The sequence below is a fragment of the Mesoplodon densirostris genome, chromosome 10, assembly GCF_025265405.1.
Source record: "Mesoplodon densirostris isolate mMesDen1 chromosome 10, mMesDen1 primary haplotype, whole genome shotgun sequence".
Taxonomy (NCBI): Eukaryota; Metazoa; Chordata; class Mammalia; order Artiodactyla; family Ziphiidae; genus Mesoplodon; species Mesoplodon densirostris.
In genome coordinates, this window is record NC_082670.1 from 68,204,568 (window position 1) to 68,225,826 (window position 21,259).

A 21,259-nucleotide genomic window follows, 5' to 3' on the forward strand; every position below is an offset into this window, starting at 1 on the left:
TGTAGATGCACATAAATAAATAAACTATAATCAAAAGTTGAATCTGAGGTCTGGTAACTGATTTTATGTTAAATAGAGGTCTTTTAAAAAGTGTTCTCGGGGCTTCCCTGGTGGCGCAGTGGTTAAGAATCCTCCTGTCAATGCAGGAGGATTCTTAACCATTGCAGGATCGAACACGGGTTCGATCCCTGGTCCAGGAAGATCCCACATGCCATGGAGCAACTAAGCCCGTGTGCCACGACTACTGAGCCTGTGCTCTAGAGCCCGTGAGCCACAACTACTGAAGCCCGCGCGCCTAGAGCCTGTGCTCCACAACAAGAGAAGCCACTGCAATGAGAAGCCCATGCACTGCAACAAAGACCCAACGCAGCCAAAAATAAATAAATAAGATAAATAAATTTATATTTTAAAAAAGTGTTCTCATTTAACATATAATTTAAAAGAATATTCTGGAAACTGAAGTATAAAGATTACATTTATTCTGAGTCCAGATACTTTCTCAACTGTATAAGTACAGGATGGCTCTGTCTTCTCCATTAGTAATACGGACTCATAAGTTATGCTGCAAAAAAATGTCTGACCCTCCTCAGCATTTAGCTAGAGAGACTGAAGGAGTTAACTGAATCCTCATGTTCACTGTTAATTTTCATTATAATTGGTAAAAATGATGCCTATAATAGATGGTATTCACATTTTCAATAAATCCATATTTTTGATGATCACATAGAGAAAACAAATTAGATTTCATGTTAAAAAATAAGGTTTATTTGTAATAACTATCTTTAATAATTCTATATTTTTACTCTGGGGCATGCACAAGTATAGACAATGCTAGCTTTAACATGTATTGAAAAGGCGTGCTCTTTACACTAATGCAAAAGGATAAGCCTCCTCTTTACTATAAAGAATTCTCACTGCATTTGAACTAAGATTCTGGAGCACTCAGCAGAGAGGAGTTTGGGATAACAGGCCAGAATCAGTCAGTAGGTTTTCTCTCTTCTCAATTAGGTAACTGAAATAGGAACTCTAGTTCTAAATATTAGAAGCAAAGTCTAAATATTAGAAAAATAAAGAGAGGGAATACAACAAACTGCTTCAAATACATGCCTGAGGTGACAAACAGCTTGTACTTTCATGTTGTGGCAGCTTCCAGACGAAATCTTCTTCAGGTTTTAATCTTCAGGTTCATATCTGGAAAGAGATGTATATTAAATTAACAGCATAATGTCATGATACTTTTTGCTGTTGTTGTTGTTACTAAATAAGTTTACTTGAAACACCTCCCGTGACTGAACCAGTAATGTTGCATTTTTCACTTTAAATCACTGCTACAGTAGAAGTCAGATACATTCAAGGCATGACTCAGGGTGACTCAGGGGATTCCTGCAACGGGTGGAGAATGGACCAGATAACTGCTGAGATACCTTCAGGTTCCAAGTTTCTACATGTGGCATCTAGATCTGTGATAGCATAGTAGATTAGGGATTTGGCGGTGATTATCTAATCGATGGCCTGATGGACACAAACAGCTGACATGGCTTTGTGAGTACAGGGTTAACAGACCCTCTTCTCTAAGGAAAAACATGATCTGGGATTCACTTTCTAGCTCTGGTACTCTGGAACCCTGATAAAGGTAAAATATCAGCTGAGTTTCCAGGCAGAACCACTGATGACAGAAATGACCCCGATTACAAGACTCCATCTGGACCAGGAGAACTAGTTGTGAACAACTATACATCCATGGTGGAAACCATGGCTTCGGCTTCCCTGGGTACAGCTGAGTTTCTCCCTCCTGGACATGCCCCTGCCTGGGCATCACGTGGCTGGACCAAAGACACTGGTCCTATGTGGGGCATGGAACTTCTAAGCCACGCTGGCTCTGGCACCCACGCATGGACCTCATTTTCTAGCACCTAAATTGTCATGTCAGAGCACAGTATGATCAGGTTGTGGGCTGCAGCAAGGACACCACTGAGGAGAAATGCCCAGTGCTGCCCTGTGTGCTTGCTGTGGTTTCTGTCAAATATCCTGCTAAGAGAATCCACGGCCAGAGTAGCCTAGTGTAGCCCTGTGTGAGGCTAAAGGTTCGGCTGAACCTGAAAAGAAACGCTGGTGGGTGTTACAGATGAGGCCTGGCCAAAGCCCCTCTGCCTTCCTCAGACACAGTCTTCTGGACTGAATGACAGAGCAACTCCCCACCGGCCTGACCTCTCCAGACACAAGGTTAGACTTAATGAAGGACAGACATCAACCCAGCAGGGAGACAATCCGAGAGGCAGGATCAGTATGGCTTACTTCGCCAATCTTTTCCTCAGGTCTTTGATTTGGTCATTCTTCTTGGTGAGAATCTCTTTCATGTTTCGATAAGCTGCTGTTTGTTGGAATTTTTTCTCTAATTCCTGCATAGTGAAAAATGTCAGCCCATTAATAAGAAATAGTTAAGGAAAGAAATAACATATTTGATGAAAATATGTATTTTTGCCCTAATTTTACTAATATTGTGCTTATTTTATTTTCTAATTTTTAAAAACATATACTCATATAAAATTAAGACTATTCAAACTTTAAAAATACATTCTTTCGGGGCTTCCCTGGTGGCGCAGTGGTTGAGAGTCCGCCTGCCGATGCAGGGGACATGGGTTCGTGCCACGGCCCGGGAAGATCCCACATGCCACGGAGCGGCAGGGCCCGTGAGCCATGGCCACTGAGCCTGCCTGTCTGGAGCCTGTGCTCCACAACGGGAGAAGCCACAACAGTGAGAGGCCCGCATACCGCAAAAAAAAAAATAATAATAAAAAATAAAAAATAAAAAATAAAAAAATAAAAAAATAAAAATACATTCTTTCAAATGGGAAGCTAATAAAATAGTAACATTTCCCAAGTACAATATTAGCAAATAACTCAAACATACTATGCCATAGACATGGGAAATCTATTTGAAAAAGTAAATTCATTTTCAGGTAAAATAGCATGCTCTTTTCTCCAAATCCCAAAATACTGTCAGTATTTGAAGAGGAGGATTTTAAATTTAATTACATTTTAGCTCCCATAGTCTTAGGAGTCTAACCCCTAAAGCGAAACAACCAGTTCTCCACATATCTCATATAAATTAAGAAAAAGGTATAGAACCCTTTAGAAAAAAGCCACCCATCCCTCTGCCAGCCTGTAAGAGGGCTGATCAGGAACAGCAAAATGGGTGCTCAGGGTGCCGGCTGTACGCCACCCTCAGTGGAGTATTTACCATAGAACAGAAGGAGTGTAGGTTTTTATTATCACAGATACTTTAGTGCCAAAGATGGAAGAATCTCAGTGTCCCAAATGATAAATCTTTAGAACACAAATTGCCTAATACCTTGACAAAACATGAAGTGAATCTGTAGTTGTCCAACGTTTCCCTTAGTTACACTGCATTCATCACTTAATTGGATATAAACAGACAAATCTGACCTTTTCGGCCATGCTCAGCTGCTCCTGCACCCTGAGTAGGTCATGCTTGGCTGTCGCTAGATTCTCCTCCAGGGACTTCTGGTTTTCTGTCTGGTCATTAAGTGTCTTCTGAAACTCACTTTTTAAAGCAGCAACTGTGTTTTCCAAGTCACTCAACTCTTGGGCCTTTATAAAATCCTATGAAAAATACACTCACATGATTTCATGCTGACATCCTAAATAGTAACTGCTCTAGATTCAGCATCACAGGTGATGGAAACAGATGATGCTGTGTGTTGCGTGTGCATGTCAGCATCCCCCGCCAGCGTTCTCTGCCACTGCAGCCCAGTCAGGGTCACCAGCACACCCAGTTCACCCTCAGCACCCAGTGCACTGTGTCCTGAGCACAGCAGACACTCAGTGGTCACTGATTTCCAAGTATATAAAATATGATTTGTGAACTGCTGGAATTCCAAAAGAGGAACAAGAGAGGTAGGATCCTAAATTTGACAAGATTGTGTTTCCCAGAGTTGGGGTGGCAAATAGGCTTCATTTTTGAAAAGTCAAGGTAAAAAAATCCTGGTGAAGAATTTTTAATGATCCAGATGGAAAAATAATAAAATTAAGACAATTTATACAAAAAATGTAACAGACATATTTTACAATATTATGAGAGCCTAATTAATGCTTACTGATTATATGGCTTGCTGAATTTACAAGATTTTAAGCTTTTTACATTAATTCGATATGCACATATTTGTACACTTCGTCAGTGTAATATAAGCAGCTGGATCTTCTCTCTACCTGGATCATGTTTTTATTTATTTATTTATTTATTTATATTTATTTATTTTTTATTAGTTTCTGCTTTATAACAAAGTGAATCAGTTATACGTATACATCTGTTCCCATATCCCTTCCCTCTTGCGTCTCCCTCCCTCCCACCCTCCCTATCCCACCCCTCCAGGCTGGATCATGTTTTTAACTAGATAAAATTTATAAAAGACAAAAGTTATATTAATGACAGGAAAATGGTCTATAATTGCTAACTATGAAGACGAAGTACTACTATCAACAAAAGAAGAATTCCTTACTTATTTTTGAAATCTGTTTTTTAAAAAGATTTTATTTCACTGCATCTAGTGAAGGCCTGTACGCATTTTGCTTTTGCCAAATCTTAAAAGTAAAATTGGAGCAAAGCCTTCAATGGCTTTTAAAACAAATTCATCATCTGAAAATGTTGGCAACTGGTTTACTTTTGAGAAACTAAAGCTGTTCCGGAGTATTTAGCTGTTTTGTGGTCCTTGCTATATAATGATTGAAATTTATGGTCCTCGGTATATAATGATTGAAAATCATATAATTTCCTTTTGTTTTAGCCATATAAGAAGCATCCTTTTATTTAAAAAATACCTACAGATAAGATAATGTAATGTCTAAGACTGGCTTCAAAAAAACATGGGTGGGGACTTCCCCAGTGGCACAGTGGTTAAGAATCTGCCTGCCAATGCAGGGGACACGGGTTCGAGCCCTGGTCCGGGAAGATCCCACATGCTGCGGAGCAACTAAGCTCGTGCACCACAACTACTGAGCCTGCACTCTGGAGCCCGCAAGTCACAACTACTGAGCCCACGAGCCACAACTACTGAGCCCGTGAGCCACAACTACTGAAGCCTGTGCGCCTAGAGCCCATGCTCCGCAATGAGAAGCCACCACAATGAGAAGCCCACGCTCGCTGCAACTAGAGAAAGCCTGTGCACAGCAATGAAGACCCAACGCAGCCAAAAAATAAATTAATTAAAAAAAAACAAAAAACATGGGGGAAGGGAGAAGAAACTAGAGGTAAATATGAAACCAGACTGGCCATGTCTTGATGATTGACTGGTAAAGCAGAGCGATGAGAACCTGGGGTGCATTACACTATTCTCTCTACTCTTGTATATGTTTGAAATTTTCCATAGAAAAAGTATAACGAAAGTCTAATGAAGTAAGTTTGGGGATTGTTTAGGAGACATTTACAATGGCACTACAACCACTAGAAAAGCCAGTGCTGCAATGAAAATTCACTCAAATGGTCCTGCTGACAGGATCCTATTACAGCATCTAATCTCAATGGAAAGGCCAAAGGAGGCAGAACTGAGCACACGATGACTTCCAGGGTGGAGTGATACTCAGTCATTCCATTCAGACAAGCTTGGAGAACTTCACTGGATTTCACTGTATTACAGAAGCACAGCTAGATATAGGTGGATTAGAAGATGCATGACTAGTAAATTCATTCTGTTTTGTCACACTCACCGAAGGGAAACTTAAGTAATAATAAGTTCTGTATAATAATAACTAAAAACTCTTCCTTTCTTCCCGTTGTAATTGGAAGGGCAAAGTGAAAGGGAGAAGAACTTTTAAAAAATAAATTTAAGCATATCTCATATGCCAATGGGCTCTGGGACATGTGAAGCACATGAGCTGTGTATCTGCCCCCACTTCCCTCAGCAGGCTCTCACCTGGCCTTTCCTGGACAAGTTTGTCTCGATGCAGAATTACAGAGGTGGCCTCCCTCTCAGGGAGTGGCTGGCTGTGGGGCATAGTATCAATAGTAGCTAAGACTTAATATAAGTTTATAACTTGATCATCTAGAAAATGTGAAAATGCTAAAACTGATTTCACCTTTTGAGTTCCTTGATCAATCTGTAAATCTTGCAGTGCTCTTTCTAGTTTTGACTTCTCATCCAATGCATTTGTTGCCTATAATCAAGATTAAACAAAATACATTCAGTATTTAGTCTGTAAGTAACTCTTTCAATAATTTTGTTAAAGTATTTCTCGGTTACCTGTGTTTCAAGGGTCTTCAGCCTTGACTTGAATTTCTCATTCTCTTCTTGAAGTCTTAAAATTTCCTTTTTGAGTAAATTCAAGTTTTATTATGTTAGCCAAAGTATTATTAATCCTTGAAATTATTTGTTTCACTTAAAAATTTAATTTTTACATTAAATTTAAATTACATAAAAGCTCAGAAGTCTGTATGCCCTGGTTACTGGTAATATTCCAGTTTTACCCAGCCCACCAGCCTCAACACGTATGAGTCATCTCTGGCTCTAAGACTTCAAGTTCCTTCTTTCGCAGTCTCTCAGGCTTTTTTCAGCCCTCTACCCTCAGCCTTTTTGCAAAGTCCCCCTCCCCTGCCATCTCTCACCTAGTTGATCCTGCAACTCTTGGGTTTGTTCTCAGCCTACACTGTACACCACTTGCCGCTTATCCTCAAGACACAATCTTCATCATTCTATACCCTGTGCCCAGCCCCTAAGTGGTTCCAACTGAGCTGAGGTCCAAGGGCCTTGTTCATCAGCAGCTCTGTCACAAGCATCGCCTGTCAGTGCGGTCTCACTTCTTTCTACACCCCAGCACATGCAGCATTGCCCAGCTGGAGAGCCTGAACTCTGCTCCAAGGCATGCCAGCCTCCTCTCTGCCTCTGACTGCTGCCCACTCTGTTCCTCTGCTGGCCATACCATTTCTCTTCCCTCTGACAATTCAATCTGCTACACCTTTCAGCCCAGCTCAGGCACCACCTTACCCAAGAGCCTGCCCTCAACTACTCTTATCCACATGGAAATGTGTCTTCTCTGCCACCCTGTGGCACCTTTGGCACCAGGTTAGTGGCAACTGTGGCACCCAGGTTAGCAGTCTGCTGTCTCTGTTTCTAGAATATTAGTTATCCCTTCCCAGTGAGACTACAAGGTTTTTGAGGGCAAAAGGCCAGGTATTACTTTTCTTTTTATGTAACAATATCTAGCATAATGTTGAGAACACAAGAGTCATGAAAAATAGTTGTATATCAGTAATTAATCTTTATAAACCTCTTAATTAAAAAATCCCTTCATTGTTATCACAGCTCATAAACTTCAAATGTCCATCAATAAACACTTTACAAAATTCTATGCTCTTCACTTCATTATGAAAAGATGCAATCAAGAGCTGCTTCAGACCCTCTGGGAGTTAAGTGTGCCCTCTTCTGGCCCACCAGTACCATTAAGTACAACTACTGTGATGGGCTAATTACCCTCAGTGGACCAAAGCCTGAATCAACACCTTACACCCAGTCTCTCTACCCTAGAGCTGGGTAGGCAGTGAGCATACCTCCTTAGAGAGTTTGCCATTTCTCAAAATGATGGCAACATTACCTTGTTTAGGAGTTCTGCTGTTCCACCTTCGTTAAGTGGAGCAAGTTTTGGCTTTATGTTATCTACGATGGGCTGAAATAAAACAAAGAAACCAAACTGAAATCACCACTGAATAAAACACGTGTAGTCACTGAACCCTTGTACTTTCTAAGTGGAAGACACTGTGTAAACATATTCACTGAGATGTCAGCTAGATTTTCACTGGTTTGGATCTCTGCTACACCCTAGTGCTTAGGACAGTGCCTGGTCCACAGTGACCAATGCAAATTAGAGATAAAAATGAAACCCATCCTCCTTGTATCTTTAAAAAAAGAACAAAAAACAGGTGGAAGAGAAAGGGGGGAGGGAAGGTACTCAAAGCCAGAGCCGATAAAGATCCTAGTATCTAGGGACTGGGATTTTAAACTGTGGGAGCTAAAACAGAGATTTCTGCATGAACCCCAGAAAAACTGTAATAATGATGAGGATTTAGGTAAACTACATTACAGATGAGTAACTTGACACAAACATTCTGGCAGTTTAGCAATATGTATTAAAACAAAACAATTCGGGGCCTCCCTGGTGGCGCAGTGGTTAAGAGTCCGCCTGCCGATGCAGGGGATACGGGTTCGTGCCCCGGTCTGGGAGGATCCCATATGCCGCGGAGCGGCTGGGCCCGTGAGCCATGGCCGCTGGGCCTGCGCATCCGGAGCCTGTGCTCCGCAACGGGAGAGGCCACAACAGTGAGAGGCCCGCATACCGCAAAAAGAAAGAAAAAAAAAAAAAAAAAAAAACAATTCATGCCCTCTGACCTAGAAATTTCTTAGCTAGAAATATGTTCCAAAGGAATAATTAGAAAATTGTTTTGTACGTGTATGTTCACGGATTGATCTTGGCAGTGTTTTACCATGTAACACCACAGAGGATTTACGGTGCATCTACACAATGGAATGCGAAGTGGTCACTGCAGGTAATGATGATTAAAGAGACAAGCAGGTAACTACTAGTACTGTCTCCACTTGACAGATGAGGGGAATGAGGCTCAGCCATCTCAGGTAACCTGCTCAAGGTCGCACAGCTGAGGAGTGATAGTGTCAGGATGCATGCCCCCAAAGCCTGTGCTCCGCATCATCTGAGGGAAGAGCTTGCATGGCTGGGAGGCGGGTGGACTGCAGGGATGTTGTGTGCATGCGCATGCGTGTGTGAGGTAGTAGACAAAAGCAAGTTTTTCATAGTTACTTCCAAAACTTATCTTCTTTCACCTAAAAATCTGAGAGGCAAGCTTGGAATTCTGATCTTGAGTTGAATGCTTTTCCTTGAGAGTTCTCACTTTAATCTCTGAATGCTCTGAGCAACCTGAGGATTTTAAACACTGGCTATTAAGGTATGGACTGATAAGGACCAAAAATTACCTTTCTATTTGAAGATGTAAATTCTGCTTTTTCAAATTCTGCAACTTGTTCCAATAATTCTCTTGAAGACAAAAACAAATATGAAAAAATATTTGTTTAGAATAGACTTGTATCATACACACAAGAAGAATAAAAGCAAGACTTCCCTGGTGGTCCAGCGGTTAAGACTCTGTGTTCCCAATGCGGGGGGCCCAGGTTCGATCCCTGGTCAGGGAACTAGATTCTGTGCGCTTCAACTAAAAAAAGATCCCGCATGCCACAACAAAGATCCTGCGTGCCACAACTAAGACCTGGCACAGCCAAATAAATAAATAAATAAAATTTAGAAAGAAGAAAAAGAAGAATAAAAGCACTGGTACCAATCTATTACATGCCAGAAACAACAGAGCAAGATGAACAAAACTTCACCACATCAAAAATATTTAGTTACTAATGGTCGAGAACCTAAGTTCCATGCACTCAAAATTGAATCTCCATAGCACCTACTATTTTGTACCTACTGAGTGTACAATATAATCGCTAGAACTAAATTACAATGTTAATACAACTATGTCTGAAATTTGTAGTCAACACTGTATTTTTGAGGTGCTATAGGGAAATTGCTCTATAATATACATTGTTAGCTAGTAGAGGTTCAAGGAAAACTGATTTTTAATAGAGTAGCCTCAGAAAAATAAAATTAGTTCACATCTACTGAAAAAGAGTATGGTAAATTCTCAAGGAAGACAGATGGTTTGGGGGTGATCCACCTGAACATTTCCTTTTATTTGCAAAGGTACCTGGGGGCTGACTATACAAAAGCTTACAGAGTGAATGGCAGTAACTACTCTCCTAAGCTTCTTAATAGGTCAGTTTCTCAAAGTTTTCTCACCAGTTATCTACTGACAGTTGGTGAAGCTAAATGGTTTCCTTCCCTACCCAAGGCCACAGCCAGTGTTGTTAAGCACTGTCTGCAAGCCGCGCTGCACCTGTGCTTAGCAAACGGCCCCTGGGCTCGATATCAGTCTTTCCAGATCTCTGGCATGACTTTTCTTAGACCGAGTTTCAATTTCATTGACTTTACCATATTTTTAAAAAATTAATGAGCTTTTTGATATAGTTCAGATAATAAAACTTTTTTTTAACTTTCCCTATTTTAAAGATCAGTATATAATTTTAATGCAATTATTTAGAAATAAACTTCCAATACTACTAAGTGTGATTTTATGGTATTTGAATTAACTTTTCAACTGTTTCATAATCTTTTTTTCTTAGTTGACCTATTTCTGAAGACTTATTATAATACTAATCAGGCTAACCAGAGATACCATATGGAATAATTAATTATAGCCTTAAGAGCAATCTCATAAAGCTCAGAGGCCTTTATAACACCTAGGAATAGTGGAAACAGGGCATTTTGAAGAGGATGCTGAGTGGCACCTAAGAGATCACTTAGTAACTGGATGCTCTGCTGTTACCTTACCCAAGTTTTCTCACGCACCAGGCCCAAGCAAAGCAGCAAAGATATTCACTAACTTTTAAGTTCATGCTTGGGCCTCTACTGTCATAACTGTGGGTACAAATTTTAGTACCTGTTTTCAAGTTCAGAGATGTCGGTCTGTAGCTTGAGGTACCACTTCTCAGCTTGTGAGAAAAGCTGCCGCAGAAGTAGCACATTGGTGTAGGCTGTGTTGATGAGCTCAGACTCCACCTCGCTGTGGACCACGGCCTGTAACCCATTCAAGACTTCAGAGACTTCATCTATGGTGAAGGTCTCCTCCACCAGCCTGAAAAACAACCACAATCCAAGACCTCTGGATAAACAACAACAACTATTTACAAAGTAAGAGAAAACTAAGAAACCCACACCATGTCATCTGAGGCAGCGGCCCTCAACCTTTTGTGGAAGACAACTGTTCCATGGACCGGGGGGTGGGGGGATGGTTTCAGGATGATTCAAGCTCATTACATTTATTGTGCACTTTATTTCTATTATTATTACATTGCAATGTATAACGAAATAATTATACAACTCACCGTAATGCAGAATCAGTGGGAGCCCTGAGCTTGTTTTCACTTGCCACTCACTGATAGGGTTTTCATATGAGTCTGCAAGTAATTGATTTATTACGGTCCCTGTGCAGTCAAATCTCTCTGCTAATGATAATCTGTATTTGCAGCTGCTCCCCAGCGCTAGCATCACTGCCTCAGCTCCACCTCAGATCATCAGGCATTAAATTCTCATAAGCACAACCTAGATCCCTCGCATGCACAGTTCACAGTAGGGTTTGTGCTCCTATGAGAATCTAATGCCGCTGCTGATCTGACAGGAGGCGGAGCTCAGGCAGTAAGGTGAGCGAAGGGGAGCGGCTGTAAATACAGATGAAGCTTCGCTTGCTCGCCCGCCTGCCCGCCGCTCACCTCCTGCTGTCCGGCCCGGTTCCTAACAGGACACAGACTGGTACCAGTCCATGGCCCAGGGGTTGGGGACCCCTGATCTAAGGGATTAAAGGGTTTAGTGAAAGTCCCTCTGGAAATTATCTTCTTTATTAATAAAACAGTTTGAAAATAATTTAAGCTCAATTAATTTTGATGTCTATTTAAATGATTAAACTGTGGTTCGCTCTTCAAATGTGCACATTCTTTAATACAAGTACGTGCTCAGAAACATTCCCCAAACTATCTACTTTTTTCTTTAGCTTTTCAGTGAAAAACTTTTTTACTTTAATCTCCCCTAAAATTAGTTTTATCACATTTAATTATTTCATAAGTCACCTGAGAGGTGTAATTTCTCCTTTCTTTATATCATTTGTCTAGCATTTCGATGACTGAATGACCATTCACATGTTAGTAAATGCCTATAAGAAAATCAATGGTAATTATATATTGCTTCTCTTAGCATTCTTGAGACCCAAAAGAAAAAAAACCCCTAACTTCATTAAACCTCCATTAAAAACAAACATCATCAAAAGGATTAAAGATCGACTCTTCCACAGAAAATGTTTGTGTTGGAAGGGAACTCTGGAGCCATTTTTTTCAATTCCCTCACTTCACAGATGGAACACAGGCTCAGAAGGTGGTGGTGACTTGCCCATGGTCCCAACTCCACAATCATTTCCAACAATCTCAGGAACATGCCCAACAGCTGAATTCTTGAGAAAGCTTCCACGCATGCCTCCTACGATCGATGACAGTTTTATGGTAACACAGTCTCCTCCGCTCCCTGCCTCCAGCCTCAAAGTCTTTTATCCCTCAGATGCTCAGCAGATGAAGAGCTACAGCCCCGACCTCAGGTCATCTTCTCCATCATTCCAAAAGGACATAATGAAGGGAGTCACACCAAACTTTTATTTGATTTACCATTCTTTAACGTTTCATTTACCCAGCAGAATTTAACCACTCTAAAAAAACCAAAACTTTATTTTTGATGCAAGTCCTTATTAAATATATTAACAATCTTTCTATATTCTTTAATAGAACAAAGCAAACCTGCTTAAAAATGTTTTTTTTTTTTTTTGAGCAACCCAAGTTCATTATTATGAACAGCAGTTAAGGTACTCCAATGTGTAAAGTAAATAATGGGTACCTTCTCTGGCTGTCTCACAGACTCACCAATCAGATTGCTGCTTACCTCTGCTGTGGGTTAGGAAGCCAGATTATCAGATTAGAATAATGGATCGAACAGGTAACAGTCTACAGCTGAGGGTCTCTGCTACTGAGTGAAGTTAATGACTTTATCACAGTTACAGATCACTTGGAGACCTTTTTCATTTATGTCTTGACATTTAAGTGTGCCAAAATCTGATCCCCAAGTAATCTGATGTCTCTGTATTATTCAGTCCTTTTGGTTGGCTTCCCTATTATCCTCTATTACTAAATTTTCTATGGACTTTTATTATCTTCCACTATAGGTCCAACTAAACTAATTATCATCTCTTGCTACAAATCAACTAATAATTTTGGTACTAGTCAGCAAGCTTTTCATGGTTTCCTGCTGTTTTCTCTTCTTCTAGTTCTTCAACATAAACTGCATAGGTGTTTTCTTGCTAACTGCCATGTCTTATGGCTCTAATCTTTTAATTAATAACTCAAATAATTAAGGTTCTGGAATCTTTAATACAGCAAGCCAATCATTAACCCACAAGCACTTCACAATTTCCTGACTGCCCTTCTGAAACTTTGCAATCCCTCAATTATCATTATATGCGTGTTTAGTAATAGATTGCTCCCACCACAATCTGATTTCTTGAGTTTCACATATCCATAAGGCTTAGTGTAGCTGCTCTCAATGAATAATTGATCATGATATCCTGGCAATGGTTTGTAAGGCCTCTCTGCTACAGTACCCCCATACTGGCCACCAGAAGGGATCCATGTTCCTTCCCACTGAGTTTCCTTAGAATTCTCTGATACCTGCTCTCCTTGAGGTCCTGGAAGCAGGAATCTACAGTTTTGAGTCTCAAGCCTCTTTTTGAACGAGCAAAACGCATGTAATTAATAACTTCATTTTGATGGTGCTCATTTAGACCCAACTCTGCCTGAAAAAAAAAGAATTTAATTGTTAGTCTTGAAGATATAATAAAGGAACCAACAATGACAACATACAGGTTATCCTGTGGTGGAGACTGGTAGATGTCCACTAAATTCTGTTCCTCCCATCTTCCCAGACACATGGCTGCCCAACTAGAAAACACTCCCCAGCCCTCCGTGAAGTCAGGTGTGGCCACATGACTACTTCTCAGCAATGAATGTGAGCAGAAGAATAAGAGCTATTTCTAAAGCCTGGGACTTAAGACACGGGACACACCTTTGCCACACCCTATTTCTCTGAAACCTGGGGGTGGTGACTCCACTGAACCATGCGGACAGCACAATGCCCTGGGGGCTGGGGGAGCGGCAAGCTGAAAGGGACTGGTATCCCTGGAACAACTTTGTGGAGCAGCACCGACCTCGTACCTAACTGTGATGAGCAGTGAGAGGGCCGTTAAGCACGAGATAAATAAATTTCTGTATTCTTTTTTTTTTAAAAACCTTTATTGAATTTGTTACAATATTAGTTTTTTTTTTTTTTTTTTTTTTTTTTTTTTGCGTTATGCTGGCCTCTCACTGTTGTGGCCTCTCCCATAGTGGAGCACAGGCTCCGGACACGCAGGCTCAGCGGCCATGGCTCACGGGCCCAGCTGCTCCGTGGCATGTGGGATCTTCCCGGACTGGGGCACAAACCCACGTCCCCTGCATCGGCAGGCGGACTCTCAACCACTGCACCACCAGGGAAGCCCAGTTTTTTTTTTTTTAATAAATTTATTTATTTTTGGCTGAGTTGGGTCTTTGTTGCGGTGCATGGGCTTCTCATTGCATTGGCTTCTCTTGTTGTGGAGCACGGGCTCTAGGCACGCAGGCTCAGTAGTTGCGGCTCATGGGCTCTAGAGTGCAGGCTCAGTAGTTGTAGCTCATGGGCTTAGTTGCTCTGCGGCATGTGGGATCTTCCCGGACCAGGGCTCGAACCCGTGTCCCTTGCATTGGCAGGCAGATTCTTAACCACTGTGCCACCAGGGAAGCCCAAACTTCTGTATTCTTTAAGGTACTGTTTTTTTTTCTTTTTTTTTTTTAATCTCTATTGCAGCAACTTAACCTTATCCCATCTCACACAGCTTTAAAAAATATTTGGTTTTGAAACAGCCACTAATTGGTCTTGATTTTAAACTAGATGAGAGCTTGACAACTATAAGCTAGAAATTAATGAAGCTTTTTCATTTTATAGCTATACTGAAAATTAAAGAAGGAAATTATAAAAGTGAACATCTAATGCAGGGGACTGAATAAGTCAGGATTATCTTTATTTTAAGAATAACCTGTCTATGGGAGACAAAGGTCTAACTCTCATTCTCAGCAGTGTTGGGCTGCATTGTGGAGGCCAGGTCAAGGTCACTGGGCATGACCTCCTTCACCCCCCAAGCCCCGCACCATGGCTTTGCTGCATCTACATACATCCTTACCTCCTCTCAGCAGTTTCCATTCCCTGAGAACAGAAGTCTACAAGGGCCATGACCTTGTCCCTCTGGTTCCCTGAGTATCCCCAGGACGACTCATAGTGCCTGGCACACAAGAGACATGTGCCTGACAAGTGAACTGAGAGAGTTCCTCCTTTTGAAGGCCATCGTGGCCTTAATCTGTTCTCTTTCAAGCTCCTGGGGGACTTTATTGAACCAATTATTCCCCGTCTCAACTCTCTATAGGTTTCTTCTTCCCCTCGGACCATAGAGAAGACTGTGTACATAAATCTCACTCATGCTAAAAAAATACAAAACCGGAAATTCCCTCCAGCTACTGCTGCATTTCTCTACTTCCCTTCTACTCTTGCTGTCTCCATTCTATATGCTGTTCAAACTGCCTTTGCAAAGCTCACCAGCAACTTCTTAATAACAAATCCAACTACCGTGGCTGATGCTTTTCTGTCCACTGACCTGCTCCATACTTTGGCTGCTAACCCCACCTCCCTTCTTGATCTCATCTGTAGGCTCCCCTTGGGCTTGCCTCTTAAGTAGCTGTACTTCCCAGGGCCCTGCCTGGGGACCCTTACTCTTGTCATTCTATATCCTCTCCTTGATGACATGATCTATCTCAAGGTGTCAACTGTTATCTATATGCATCTGACTCTCAAATATAACAGGCTGGCCTACAGACGTGTACCCCCAACCACAGGATGAACGGCTCTAACAAGTCTTTTTCTCCCCCACATTGTTTTTAATATTTCTACAATTCAGGATGTTAAAGTTCAATAATTTAAGAATTACCCAAGATATTACGATGTTCTCTAATGGTCATTTATCCAGTAGACTAATGTTTCAGAACAACCAGTTGAGGTATTTTGACCAATGTAAACCAACACATTTGAGATATGTACTTACCTTAAATTTCATGATTTTACCTTATTTGATTAAAATGGTAACTAAGATCTTACCTTAGAGCTAGACAACATGAATGGAAAGACGTTTCTTACGTTTCGGTTTATACTGATTATTAGCCAACTCCCTAAACTAATGACGAACATTAGAAATAATAATAGTAATGATGATAACAGCTAAAAGTCATTCAGAGGTTACAATGTGCCAGGCATGACCTCATTTAATCCTCAATACAACCCTATGATAAAGGTAGTATAAACCTGCTTTACAGGGACTTCCCTGGTGGTCCAGTGGGTAGGACCCCGTGCTCCCAATTCAGGGGGCCTGGGTTTGATCCATGGTCGGGGAACTAGATCCTGCACACCACAACTAAGACCCAGAGCAGCCAAAATAAATAAATAATAAATTAATTAATTAAAAAAAACACCCTACTTTACAGATAGAAAACTGAGATACAAAGAAGAAAGATTTTCTATGCTACTGAAATAGGTAAGTGGGAGAGCAGGGATCTGAACCAGGCAGTCTAACTCCACAGCCCCCACTCAACTTGGCTGTTTCAAATCCTTTTTGGAAAATGTCAGAGTTTAAATAAATAAAAGAACACAAACATGTTATAGTTGCATATGCACCTGAGTTGTGACAAGACAGATCTCCACCAGGCATTTGAAAAAAGAACTGAATACCTACATTAGAAAAGATGTTATCTCTTATAGTCACGTAAGTATGGGCAAGAATATCCTACAATTGGAAATAACTCAAAACAATGTCACATCTTGCTAAAAAAATCCCATAAGCAAATTTTCAATTATTCTTCCTTGTTTATAGTATTAAATTCATAAGGCCTCCATACTCCCAAACTCTTTCTCTAACCCCGTTTCCCAGGATTCTACCGTAAGGACACTCTACTTCAGTCAGACTAGTCTGCTCATCAGAAGCATGATTTAACATTTCCTGCTTATACTTTCACTCTCATTACCCCAATCCTTGACTAAAGGTACCTCCCCATTCTTATTCAAGAATCTGAACCCAACCCAGTGGTGTGCTGGTAAATGCTTAAAAACAGGCTTTTGGGTGGGGGGGTATGAAACTGATTTGTGGCCCTTGCTGATTTCTGTGGTATAAAAACTCCCAGCATGGCTGATTTCAAGCTACTAAGGTAATGTCACTGAATACAGAGATGAGAAGAAATGCACACGATTGGCTCTCACCAGCCAGTACGAGCATGCTGCAGAAAATCACCAAATTCCTACCCATCCTTCAAGACCAAACCTGTTTTATCTACTCTGTGAAGCCTCCCAATATGCCCTCAGTAACTCTAGTTATGCCTTCCTCCAAAAATTAGCACATATCACCTCTGCTACTCATTTGGCAACACCACAGACTAATTACTACCTTGTACTATTAGTAGTCTTTTTTCCAGGTGTTGCTCCTTCAAGTAGACTGTAAGCTCCTGAGGGCCTGATTCATTTCTTATACCACACAGCTTCTCGTACAGTGCCTTGTGCAGAGTAAGTGGCCAATTCAAATCTGTTAATTATTTTCTCTTCAGTCAAGAAAAGTCGTGACTGTCCCAAGTCCAAGAAGAAAAAAATTACAAAAACTGAGGATGAACTTTAGGACAAAAGACAGAAAAGTTCCTCTAAAATGGATGAAGAAAGGGAGCAGAAATAAGCAGCTGAATTCAGTAGGAGAAACAGCATTAGCCCGGGAAACAGCACTCATAAACCTTTGCTTCCCCATACGCACATATGTACACTATATGTACACGAATCACATCATTAGAGAGAAAACAGAATGGGTTGATGTATGGTGTAAGTAGAGAAAGCACTGGATTAAAAAGCAAATTTAAGCCTAGCTATGCAACTTTCTGTTAGCAAATCACAACCTCATTGACACCAGTTTTGTCAGCTGTTAAATCAGAGAAGATATGATGATCATCTGTAAAATATGTAGAGATAGTGGGAGGTATCCAAATAGGGAAATCAGAATTTGTTTGAATTTTGTTGCAGAAAGATTCTATTAAAAAAATAGCTAAAACACAGAGCAAGAATCCTACCAGAGCATTGCCAAGCTAGTGTCCTGAAATTGTGCCATAAAGTGAGGGGAGAATGGTGAAGGTACCAGAAATGGTTCCCTATTCCTGACCATACCCCAAAGTCCATATACAGCTTTACCATGAGAAGTATAAGGATGAAAATGTAATGATAAAAATGAACACAATCTAATAAAACCTATTATATACTGAATGCTTAATATTTTAACAGGTACTGGGCTATTTGTTCTATATGCATTATCTCATTTATCATTTTAACAACCCAAGTATACTTATTATCTGCAATTTACTAATGAAGAAACTGAGCCTGACTCCAAAACCTCAGTCGTTAAGCAAACTGATAGAAAGGAATTACAGAAGATAGAATGGGAGCAAATGTCAACCTTCTTGTGACATCACCATCATTTTTTCAACTTGTTCCTGATATTTTAGGGAAATCAAGAGAATGAGAGGGACAAGCTCAAGCAGGGTAGGGAACGGTCTGTTTTGTTCACAGCTGTACCCTCAGCTGCAAGAGAGTGTTTGGGACACAGCGTGGGCTAAATAGCAATTCTGGTTGCTGAGGTATTTTAGTAGCCCATTTCAGTGGTGCCCCCAACCCTGGAGTCATCTTTTTTTCTGAACACTTCAGTACTGTGCCTTCTTCTAAGAACGGTTGCTATTTAAGTTGGCATTCTAAAAGAGACATGTACCAAAATGTTCATAGCAGCTCTATAATAGCTCTACAATAGCCCGGAGATGGAAACAACCTAAGTGTCCATCATCGGATGAACGGATAAAGAAGATGTGGCACATATATACAATGGAATATTACTCAGCCATAAAAAGAAACGAAACGGAGCTATTTGTAATGAGGTGGATAGACCTAGAGTCTGTCATACAGAGTGAAGTAAGTCAGAAAGAGAAAGACAAATACCGTATGCTAACACATATATATGGAATTTAAGAAAAAAAAATGTCATGAAGAACCTAGGGGTAAAACAGGAATAAAGACACAGGCCTACTTGAGAATGGACTTGACGATATGGGGAGGGGGAAGGGTAAGCTGTGACAAAGCGAAAGAGAGGCATGGACATATATACAGTACCAAACATAAGGTAGATAGATAGTGGGAAGCGGCCGCATAGCACAGGGAGATCGGCTCGGTGCTTTGTGACCGCCTGGAGGGGTGGGATGGGGAGGGTGGGAGGGAGGGAGACGCAGGAGGGAAGGGATGTGGGAACAGATGTTTATGTATGACTGATTCACTTTGTTATAAAGCAGAAACTAATAAAAAAAAAGTTGGCATTCTATATACGCTGGAGTGATTAATGGGATATGTTCTAGCATACAGGAAAAACGTGCCTTCTTTTGAACAGGTCAAAACACAAGAAACGTCACTCAAGTTTTCACAGCTATAAAATAGGGGCTGGGACTCTTACAGTCACTCTCACATCAAGAAGTTGTATTCAATCACGTTCTTCGTCCTCGGCTCGTTAACATAATTAATGCTGCCAAAGGGGGTGTGTGTGGGGGTGTGTGGGGTGTGTGTGTGTGTGTGTGTGTGTGTGTGTGTGTGTGTGTGTGTGTCTGCGAGCGCATAAACTTGGAGTTTTTGGAATCGAATGAGAATCCCGCTTTGAGCCTTCTTCTGGCAGCCGGTTCCCTCCAGTTCTCTTCGTCAGCCACCTGTGAAGAGTGACTTGGCCCGGGCACCTCAGGCAGGGGCACCTCAGGCAGGGGCGAGGAATGAAGCGAGGCGGCGGAGCGCGGCTGCTAGGAGAGGGCTCCACCTAGGATTATCCCGGAAGGGCTTCGGCCGAGGCTAACAGAGCCTCTCGCACCCGGCGCAACCTCCCCTCCTCAGGGAGGCCCAGGGCCGGACTCAGACCCGCTGCTGGCCAGGGCATCACTCCGGGGTCCCGGCTCTGCATCTCTCCTCGGCGCGGGCCGGCGTTACCCGGCCGGCTACTCACCATGGCGGCGGACAGGAGTCAGCGGTCTGGAAAAGCGGGAGAAGCCAGGCGCAGCTTCGCCAGGCCCGGCGTCTCCAAGGGAAGTTGGACCGCAGAGGACGCGGAGGGAAGGCGGGTTGTTTAGAAGCCTCCGGTTGCTAATGGCAACCGACGCACGTGACCCTGGAATTATGCACTTTTACTGGTCCTCAAGATCACGCGACAGGAAGTGCCTTGTGACCGGCCGACAGCCGCATGCGCATTTGCTCCCAGAGACGGGAAGTCCCTCCTTTTCGTGCCACGCCGACTTTGGGGGAGGCCGCCGTTGCCAATGGTAACGGAAGTGGAGCGGCCGCCAGACTCCCCACCGCTCCCGGGAGCCGCGCGGCATCTGGGTCTGCTTTGCTGCTCATGGCTTGTCCTGCACATCCTGTGACCTGATGGCCCCGAGGGCCGTGGCCTCGACCGTTGAGTCCCGACCTTTTAACGGTCTCGTGGGGCGTCCCAGACTTATTTCTCTTCTCTCCCAAGTGTTCCTACTTGGCCGAGATAGGCCAGCAGCACCAGTGCTGCCAGGTTCCTGGATAGAGCTTTGAACGACTCACTCCCCACCGCTCCCATTTTTTCCCTCTTATATTCTTGGTAAAAATGTCTAATATAGCACCTTTTTCCTTAAAAAAAAAATTGCAAACGGAATTGGTGAAAGAGCAGTGAATTTCAAACTATTATGCCTAGATCATCAGGGGAGCGTGTTGTACAAATGCTTCCCTGGCCTAACCCCCAGAAATCCTAAATCACTCCGGTCTTTGGAATCTGCAGCTTTTACCGACCCTCCAGGATTGATGATGGATCACTCTTTAAGAAACACTGTCCTTGGGACTTACCTGGTGGCTCAGTGGTTAAGAATCCGCCTGCCAATGCAGGGGACATGGGTTCAATCCCTGGTCCTGGAAGATCCCACATGCCACGGAGCAACTAAGCCCATGCGCCACAACTACCGAGCCTGCGCTCTAGAGCCCACAAGCCACAACTACTGAGCCCACAGACCACAACTACTGAAGCCTGTGTGCCTGGAGCCCATGCTCCACAACAAGAGAAGCCACCGCAATGAGAAGCCCGCGCACCGCAGCGAAGAGTAGCCCCCGCGCTCGCCACAACTAGAGAAAGCCTGCGCACAGCAACGAAGACCCAATGCAGCCCAAAATAAATTTATATAAAAAAAGAAACACTGCCCTAGAAGAAGCAGAGGTGTAGGAAGAGATGCATTATTGCAAATACTGGTGGGGGGATGGGGGGGGTGGAGGGGGGGATGGGGGGTGGGGGGGGATGGGGGGTGGGGGGTGGAGGGGGGGATGGGGGGTGGGGGGGGATGGGGGGGGTGGAGGGGGGATG

At 42.4% G+C, this 21,259-nt stretch overlaps 1 protein-coding gene across 1 annotated transcript; it reads right to left on the reverse strand.

The window, feature by feature from the left end:
- Positions 1-519: 519 nt before the first annotated feature.
- Positions 520-20,004, reverse strand: LZTFL1 (leucine zipper transcription factor like 1). Its single transcript, XM_060109902.1, has 10 exons — positions 19,889-20,004; positions 13,389-13,513; positions 10,568-10,762; positions 8,997-9,057; positions 7,606-7,677; positions 6,258-6,323; positions 6,094-6,171; positions 3,448-3,624; positions 2,296-2,399; positions 520-1,191 (listed from the first exon to the last, which is right to left on the reverse strand). The coding sequence occupies exons 1-10, from the start codon at positions 19,889-19,891 to the stop codon at positions 1,173-1,175; spliced, it is 900 nt and encodes a 299-aa protein (XP_059965885.1). The 5' UTR covers positions 19,892-20,004; the 3' UTR covers positions 520-1,172.
- Between the last annotated feature and the right edge of the window lie 1,255 nt (positions 20,005-21,259).